This window comes from Onychostoma macrolepis, chromosome 07 (genome assembly GCF_012432095.1).
Source record: "Onychostoma macrolepis isolate SWU-2019 chromosome 07, ASM1243209v1, whole genome shotgun sequence".
Lineage (NCBI taxonomy): Eukaryota > Metazoa > Chordata > Actinopteri > Cypriniformes > Cyprinidae > Onychostoma > Onychostoma macrolepis.
Window position 1 is genome coordinate 47,214,366 of NC_081161.1, and position 9,769 is coordinate 47,224,134.

Below are 9,769 nucleotides of genomic sequence, written 5' to 3' on the forward strand. Positions count from 1 at the left end.
GAACTTGATGCACACTTAACTTAAATATCCACTTTTCTTCTGACATAGAAGTGTTTTGTAAGTTATAAGTATCCACTCAAAAACATTGAATATGATGTACAATTTTGTCTGTAAATTTAATAAAAAAAAAAAACATTTATTGAGTGCAACTTTCCTCACGCGTAGATGGCGCTGCTGTTTCTCCCTCGAAGTCACTCAGGCTCGTGCACGTGTAGAATGATCTCAGTATTGGCTGGATTGGTTTTTATTAGTTTAGTTTAGTCAACATTGGCATTCTGAAATGTTGACTTTATTTGAAAATAACCCTTCATTTAATGATTTTAAAATATTTTAGTAGACTTAATATATTATGTCTTCTCAACTAAGCCTAAGCAATAAAATCTGTTGCCCTTCCAATATTTTGTTAATTGGATTTGTTACAGTGTATGTTCTCTAGACATTTAACAAATAATGCAGCCCTATGTCCACATAATGATGCAATACTAAAAATAAGTCAAATGAAAGGTCATTACAAACACATCTTAAATTCGTTTGGCCACACTGATGTCAGTTGATCTGAAGCGCTATTTGAGGATGCCTGATGTAAACCGTGCAGATGAATCACCTTGAAGGTGAAGCACACATGTGATGACACACATCAGATGAAGCACAATTGTGCAACACATTAAAAGTCAAATATGATTTAGTGAGCAGCTTTATGGAGGCATAATGCTCTAAATGAACCGGATAAACTAGCAGATCTCGTGCCAGATGTGTTCCGGTTTAGCCTTCACTTTCACAATAATACTTGATTTAAAGGAAAGGTTGTTACTGTGAAAGATGTTTCAGATAAAAAAATAAATAAATAAATAAATTAAAAAAAAAAGTAAATTAAGATACGGTTTTAACAGTCTTCTGTCAGCCAGAGAAGAGCAGAAGCAGGAGACAAAGTGATGATAAAATGAGCAGAGTTTATTGAATAATCTTAGTTGCATGTTTCAGTGTTATTATACCACAAACCACAGCAATGGACAATTACTGTTTCACAACACCGTCCCTGAAATGGAGACATTGTCTGATCTCTTACTCGTGAAGACAAATATCCACTGAAACCACACAATCGAAAGACTAAACTGCAATTAAAAAATATTATAAATGACTAATCCTGGAATGAGTCAATGAAATGAGTATATAAATGATTATATGAATAAATGGAAAAATAAAATGAATAAATGGTAAATCCTACAAGAATTAAGTATAAATGAATATTAAAGAAAGTAAAAGAAACTAAATGTATGTTTGCACTCTAAAATAAATTTCTAAATAAATGACTAAATAATTGCAGATTACATTATCAGCATAACAGTTTGAGAACATGGTCTTAATAGTATTTACATTAAACTGCAAAAAAGCTTTTCTTCCTCAGTGTTTTTCAGTAAAATTAAATATTCTTAAATCGATGAGAACAGAATGACGGAAGATATTCATTCTAGTTTTGTACCAAAATCGAGTGAGATTAATAGGACTAATAGAAATATCTTTAACATTCATTAGGAATTGTTAATGTAACTGCAAATCTCAGTGTTTAACTGCACGATGCTGTGCATTTCAGTCTTCGAATCGATTGCACAGCATATCAAAGACAGATTAATGAAAGATTGCTGTACTTAATATATGTAATGTATAATATATTCCATCATGTTATTATTTACTTACATTTCTGTGTTTACTATTTGCTAAAATGATTGTGTGATTAAGACACACACACAGTAGATTTCAAAGTCATGATTTCTGCAACTTGTTCCAAAATAATACACAAATAATGTTTTAACTACTTAGAGGAGACCTAGACTAGACTTTTTTTTCCTTTTTTAAATTCTGCATTTATGGACTCAAACCAATGCATGTGTGAGCACTAAATGTTTGTTTTCATTAAAATCATGAGAAAGTAACATTTGAAATGCATTTGTCCTGTACTTTTATACAGGATGATCTTATTCTCATTTGTAAGTTTTTGTACAGTATGTAAAGCATTAAATCATTAACAGTACCAATGAATTAACTAAAATGTGATGGTGTTAAACATCTATGAGTTATTATAAATGTCTGTACCTTAAAGATTCATAAATGTTTGGACAAGTTATCGCGTGTGTCAGAGTCTAGCGTTTCATTGCATGCAACACCTCACATGCCGTCTCTTGTGTGTTTTATTGTGTTTTCTGGCGCTGGAAGATCTTCTCGTCAGGTTGGACGCTCCATGTTATGCTGGATCTGATTTTCATGTCCTGATCCGAGAGGATCTGCTTCATCTAGAGTCCAAATTACATCAGTTATTAGTGAACAGAGCAATCTACCATCGTTTAGATGTCACTGAACTAAAACTATTAAAGGAAAAAAATAAAACTAAATTCTTAGTATTTTTTCCTGTTTTTTTTCTCAGTACAACTAAAAATGTAAACATTCTTAGATCAACACAATGTATATATTGAAAAGACAGAAGATGGGTTCAGTTCAAATGAAAGCTCGCTGATTTTTCTGAGCCTATTGGAGTCATTTTGCTTCTCAGGTAAATGGATCTTGTTTTAAAGATCGTTAGAAACATGCAAACATGCAAGTGACACAAACACACAACAAAATTAACTCCAATGAAAATAGAAACTGAAGAAAAAAAGAAAAGAAAAAGCAATTCAGAATTACTATTCTCTATCTGAATGATATTAAAATAACATGCAGAATCATCTCACCTTCTTCTCTATGGCCTCCATCACTGTGGATTCATCCAGATGTCCGTCTGATTTGACGGTGAATCTCACACGCTGTATTTTCCTGTTTTCGTGGCAGTAGAAAGGCAGTGGAGTCGAGCAGGTGTCTGCAGCCATCAGTCCTTCAGTATCGGCTCTCGCACACTCGTTTCCATTCACGGTATCAGGCTGCCCAGACTCCCATTTCACAGAGAACCACGATACATTGCTCATATCCGACCACAGCCATGGGACCCTGTACAGGCCGATCCAGGCATCGCTGAGGCTCTGTGAAGAAAGCTTGTTTGCTAGGAACTTGTTCTCCGTGTCGTCTGTAATGGCAGCCAGGTCTACGTAGTGTGTTTTGCAGTGAATTTGAGCATTAGTCCAGTTCATTCTCATTTCAATGTACTTAAACTTGTCCTGAAGTGTGTCCTGTTGGTCTGTAATTAAAAATAAAAGAAAACAATTACCCAAAATAAATTAAACCAAAAAGTGTTACAATAATATGAAGGACCCTGCTAGTCCGGATTGGAGCAAAGACAGAGACGTGACTTACCAAAATAACACATTTATTTCACACCAAGAATGAATCAAATTCTAAAATGTTCTACTATAGGTCTCGTTAACAGTTTACCACTTAGTTACGCACAGGTTACAAAGAGACCATAAAATCCTATTCTAACAGAAGGGGCAAACCCCACAGCAAATCAGTGCATCCATAAAATTCTTAAAGCAAGTGACAAACCAAAAAGCAAGCAACTAACAAAAAAACAAAAAACAAATCCACACTCCCCTTCTGTTAAACATCAGGATTGGGCTCATCCAGCAGCCACCTGTGGATACTGGCGCACTTAAAGGGATAGTTCACCCAAAAATGAAAAATCTGTCATCATTTACTCACCCTCAAGTAGTTCCAAACCTGTATGAATTTCTTTGTTCTGCTGAACACAAAGGAAGATATTCTGAAGAAAGTTTGTAACCAGGCTGTTTTGGGGCACTATTGACTTCCATAGTAGGAAAAAAATAAATACTATGGAAGTCAATGGTGCCCCAGAACTGCTCTGTTTCCCATATTATTCGGCGAGGAAGACTATACTGTGGTACAGCATATGAAGACACGGTAGAGAAGCCACACACCATGCTTTACCCGGGACATTTTAAAGCCGTGTGAATCAATACACTTTAATCACGGAGCCACACAGGTGTGCTCAATGACACTACGCAACAACGCCAGTGGGTGTGTCCTACCACTGGGGATATACCCAACCATTACGAGAGAAACTAAACCCGTCACACTTATATAGTTTTTATTCATTTTTGTTTCTTCCAGTTTTAGTTATTTTAGTATTAAACATGAATCTAAATTAAAATGACATAATTTGAAGTGTTTTTTTTTTTTTTTTTTTTTACACATTTATTTCAGGTAATAAAAATATATCTTTTTAAAAAAAATGTTTTAATGGTTTCATTTAAGTATAATAGTCCTGTTCGAATGGTGTGATGTAATTCATCTCTCAAGTACAAGAGAAGAAGCATCTTTTCCTTCTGTGCTTCTTTCTTTTATACTAATCAAGCTTGTATTTTAACTATGATAGTATGCTTGTGTAGTCCGTGTAACGCTTAAATTCAGTTTTCAGACTGTACAGTGCAAATGCAAAAATAAAAAAATGAAACCAAATATTAGTTTGCTTGTTTTTTTCCCCCAGTCACTTTATCAATGGATAATTGCCATTTTATTTCCTTTTTCAGTTTTGCTTTTACTAAAATAATAATTAAAAAAAATAAATAATAAGATGTTCCTTGCTACGTTTCTGGACTTGGGAACATTTCAGTTGTGTTGCTGTCTATGGAGGGTCAGAGAGCTCTCAGATTCCATAAAAATATCTTAATTTGTGTTCCGAAGATGAACGAAGGTCTTACAGAACTGAATTAGACAAACAACAGATCATTTGTTTTAACAGTCAAGCACAAAATAAAATGTAAACAAATATCTCCTTTCTTATGTTTTATATGCAGATTAAATAAGTATTAAGGAAACTTTTGACTTGTTTCCTGAGGCCACAGGAGGACGCAATGACAATAAGCAAAATAATGCAGCAAATTAAATTGTTTATTCAATGCAATGAAATAATGATCAGCCTATATGTAAAAAAATAAATAAATAAAAGAAGTGCATAACGTCTAAACTAACATAAATAAATCTAATATACTTTCATTAATTGCATAAACAAATATGAACAAAACAGCATCATGTATTTATGCATAGCTTAATACTTTCCCTGCCAAACATGGAATTTCATTATTCACGAGACAACGCTTCCCGCAAAACACGGAATTTTCTGGGTTTGCGTGTTTTCACTGTTGTACACTAGGGGGTGCTATTACACATCTCTTGAATGAGTCTAGAATCACTCGATCAAAAGACACAGAATAGTGCAATCTCATATGTAAGCATATGCATATGGAAAATAATGCAATCATCAACAGTTTGTGAGTTCAACTGCATGGATAGACTAACAAAAACAATAAAATACAATAACGACACTTACATCATCATCACTGCATCTTGTGCGCCACTGATAAGGCTCCCTGATCACACCTAAAATTCAAATGCACCGTTTTTCCATTCAAATGCAAAGTTTTATTTTAAATTTGACTTAATATTAATTTTTAGTCATCTCCTCAGCGCAGGCAGGCACGGCACTCATTTCAACACATGTTCATGTTCTGATGTCACAGCTTACTGGCTGTCTGCTTGTTACTCATAGCATGCACCTATATTGTGTGCTTTATCAAACATTTTTTCTATCGTTATCTATGAAGGTGAACCATCAATAAATACCGATACCATTTTATCACCCAGGCCTACTCTATACAACATGTTTTTGCAGCGTTGAGCATTGTAGTCAATCACAGACTTTTCCATTGAGCATGTGAATGTAACAACCAATCAGATGCATTTAAAGGTTATTTATTATGCCCCATTTTATAATATGTAAAATAAGTCTCTGATGTCCCCAGAGTGTGTATGTGAAATTTTAGCTCAAAATACCCCAAGGATAATTTTTATAGTTTGTTAAAATTAATTAAACATTCCACTATTAGTTCAAACCTGTTACCTTTACAGACAATGTACTTGGTTTAGTAGTCAGCCATCTGACAGTATTATGCATAATAAATGCTCGTTTATGAATTACGCAAACGGGGAGCACGGCGCAATAAGAATAACAAAATAGCTGGTTTCATTGTGCACAAACTTCAAAGTCCCACTTGAGATTATGAGCTCAGCAAATTCAAGCGATCATTGCTTTCATATGCAATTTTTAACCACCACATTACTATTTACGATCATTCTGGAAACATGTGAAGCCAGCATCAGTGAAAACGGGCAACATTAGCCTTACAGAGTGCCAAGAAGCTCTTTCAGAAAGACAATTTGGAAAACAAACGTGTGACATTCGCGCACGAAAGCATTGGTATTGATCCCTAAACATATAGGGGGCTTTACCAATTTCTTTTCTGGGATATTTTCTTCAAAAATGACATTTAACCACAGTGTTCTTAGATTATGGAGACTCCTATGTTTATTGCATCCCAAAACACAACACTTGTATTGCCTCTTTAACGCTGACATTGTATATCTCCAGCAGCTAATGTTACAGCAAGAAATCAGAAATTGCAGACTGCTGCTTCTCACTCAGGCCTGTGTCCATTGCTGCATTCACGTGCTATCGGAATTATCGTAAATACGAGTTTCCTAGTCGGAAATTGGCCATATAAGGCCTCCCTAAAGCCGTTAATTTCCAATTTCCGACTGGGAAGCTCTTATTTACGATAATTTCCGATAGCACGTGAATGCAGCATATGCTAATAGGGCAGAAAGCATCACAAATAGGCGGGACTTTTTCCCTACGATGACGTCATCTTTAATCGCGTGTCCAGAGAGACGTTTATGATTTATTGGGATTATAAAAAATGAGTGGGTGGATTAATAGGTCCCCTTTAAGTTGTTCTGAATCCGCTCAACAGCACTGAAAACACTGAAATATGTTTAGAGCAAGCTCACAGAGTTCAGTAGAATCATGTTGGTGAATAGAAACAGCAGGATGTAAATAAGAGATTGATTGTGCAGTGTTCTCTTAGTCAGTAAGGTGGTGGCACTGAGCTTCAGTGATTATAAAGGCAGAGCTCTTTGCTCACTTTTTGTATGCAACACACATGCTGCTATCTGCACAAAGTTTCTGGATTGACAGCGTCATTTAAATGGTGGATTGAATCCGAAACTGATGATTGACAGTGATGAACGTAGCAACAGATGGGACAAAAAAAGAGGAAAAAAGCTCATACTGTGAGTCAGAATAGATCTGTGCTTTAAGTCTGGAGTGTAAATGCAAATCAATAGATCTGCCACTTGTTCTGTGCATGTGTCACTTTGTATAGGAAGATTGCACTTTTTACAGAATAATAGTAATTCAATAATACAGTTTTAACTGTATCAGTTCAGTTTTACTCCGTATGGAGCACTGAGAAGTGCTGTTTGTTGTTTATCCTGAAAACACGCAACACATTTGTTACTGCAGAGTTTCATGCTGTGTCTTTAATAAAACTGTTTTTAATTCGGATATCCTCTGAAGCTGCTTATCTGTCACCTATGGTTAGGGCTGTAAGATTCCGAAATTTTTGGAATCGAGTCCGATTCCTGGTTCTGGAATCGTTCTGCTGTTGTTTTTGATTCTTTTTCGATTCTTGTTTTTTTTAGATCAAAGGAACCTAATCTCGCCATGACTGCAGGATATAAAGGTCGTAGAAAGTATCCTTCTTATAATATGAAGTTTTATTTGTAAAAAATGACGATAAATTTCTATAGCTATGTTTGATTTTTAAATTGTAATTTTGTCTGCTTTGCCCGTGAAATTAGTCATAGCTCACTGCTCAGCAGGGACATGCATATCTCATGAACCGAGCAAGACATGAAGTGTCTAAAATAAATGTGCACAGTTCAGCTGAATGATGAAGTTTACTTTGGACAAAATTAACAAACTGTACATTGAAACAAAATAACCAGAACATTAACAATAACACTGATAGAGCCCTTGGTTTATCTGTCAATCAGATGCTCGGCCACTGATCGATGCTCGTGACGTTTTCTTTTAGAATTATCATTGGCTGATAGAAATGAAAAAAAAAAATAGTATTTTAGATGGAAATAAGATCCTCAATCAGGTCATGATCTATTCTGTCATGCAGTGCTCAAACTTGTGGACAACATAAGCCAGTTCCCTATCAGTCAGTTACGTTCGACGTAACGTCAGTGTGACTGACTAATGGGATCTCGCCCGAGAGCCCAATCCCCTTCGAGTGTTAACAAAACAAGCCAATGACAGTTGGCGTGCGTGTTTCGTGTTGCAAACGCACATCAGCCTTTCGCTTCGGAGCCGAGCAATTCAGCGCGAATCTCCGAGAGTGTCTGCAAGACAGCTACGAAGCAATTGGTGTTACGGCGCTTCAGCGGAGGTTGCTGTCCAGTGCTGCTGCTTCTGACGGCGTGCTGCAGCTCGTCATTCTGCGGTCGCGCCTCGACCTCCCCTGGGCGCTTCAGCGCTTCTCTAAAAGAGTGTTTTCTTTCTAAAAGAGCTAAATATCTAAAAGAGCTCCACGAGCGACGGGCGTCTTTTTAAAGATGGCTTCCCGCTCGTGTGTTTCTGGATGTGGTCGTTTCCTGGCTTCATCTGATGGTCACGATCGCTGTGTCTCGTGCTTGGGCTTTCAGCATGCTGAAGCAGCGCTCGTGGATGAGTCATGTTCTCATTGTTGGAACATGACCATCACGATGCTGCGCTCTAGATACCTCCTCGTCAAACGGGGGGGAATCCCCCTTGCCATGCCCCGTTCTAGCTCCTCCGGTTCTCAGAGGGCTACTTCGGCTCATGGTCAGGGTGACCTGAGGATTACAGTGAGAGCTTCCCCGTTGAGTGCATCTCCGCGGGCCTCTCACTCCTCCAGCGCGGCACACAACACATTCAGAGATTACTTTTCTACAAGCAGAGTTTGCATTAATAATCCAGTACCTCCTTTGTAAAGTTGACAACATATGGTTTCTCCCCGCATGACCTAATTGTCTATGAACATGCTGCATTATAAGTTTGGATACATGATGTTCTTTCGGCAGGATACCCAGTCTTTTTGTCTCCTCAGGCATTGCTGCTCTAGTTAATCTTCCACCCACTCTAAGTAAACCATCCATCAATACTGGATCAAGCTTGTAGATGCTACTACACCTTTTGACTCCAGATGTTCCACTTTGCAAAGAAGAAATTTCTTGTTTGAATGCATCATGTTGAGAAAATCCAATAATTGCTGATTCTGCTTGAGAAAGATCATCTGGTGTAAGACTTTGACCATGGAATCCAGTTCGAAACCTTCTCATTTCCTCATTAACTCTGTCCTGCTCTACTGTAGAATTGTTTAATCCAGAAGTAAATGAGGAATGAATATGTGTTCTGTATTGCTTGAACTTCAGAAGAACATCTTTGAACTTTAGAATCCATGCCACTGCAGTTTTCAGTTTTATCCAATCAGAAAAATAGTTCAAGAGTTGATGAGTAGCACTGTCAGAACAGATTGAAATGGCAGCATTTACCACTGTATCCTTTTTTACTTCGGGATCATCTATCAAGGTTTGGTCAAAAGAGGACCGTGGCCATTCCTCTGAAGCTTCCAACAGAAATGTTGGACCCTGTATCCATCTGCTGGATTTCAAGAAGTTTTCAATAGACATGCCTCTAGAGGCATCATCAGCAGGATTTAATTTTGTTCCAATATGTCTCCACTGTACAACATCTGTTGTACCCCTGATGACCGACACTCTGTTAGCTACAAATGTATGAAACCTTTTGGCATCATTGGCAATATACTTTAGTACAGTTTGGCTATCTGTCCAAAAAAACCGACTTTTCTAGATCCAGTTGAAGTTCCTTCTTAAGCATCTTATCAATTCTAACTGCTAAAACAGCAGCTGCAAGTTCAAGTCTTGGTATAGTTATTTG

General features: G+C 36.9%; 1 protein-coding gene across 1 annotated transcript; it reads right to left on the minus strand.

The window, feature by feature from the left end:
- Nucleotides 1-1,362: 1,362 nt before the first annotated feature.
- On the minus strand, nt 1,363-3,862 carry LOC131544001 (asialoglycoprotein receptor 1-like). Its single transcript, XM_058781869.1, has 3 exons — nt 3,625-3,862; nt 2,724-3,163; nt 1,363-2,288 (listed from the first exon to the last, which is right to left on the minus strand). The coding sequence occupies exons 2-3, from the start codon at nt 3,120-3,122 to the stop codon at nt 2,187-2,189; spliced, it is 501 nt and encodes a 166-aa protein (XP_058637852.1). The 5' UTR covers nt 3,123-3,163; nt 3,625-3,862; the 3' UTR covers nt 1,363-2,186.
- Between the last annotated feature and the right edge of the window lie 5,907 nt (nt 3,863-9,769).

Bases quoted from the DNA above. Each gene is read 5' to 3' on its own strand.
- LOC131544001 (XM_058781869.1), bottom strand. From the start codon at position 3,122: ATGAGAATGAACTGGACTAATGCTCAAATTCACTGCAAAACACACTAC. The intron at 2,289-2,723 runs GTGAGATGATTC...TTTGGACTCTAG, and splicing joins TGGAGGCCATAGAGAAGAAG to ATGAAGCAGATCCTCTCGGA.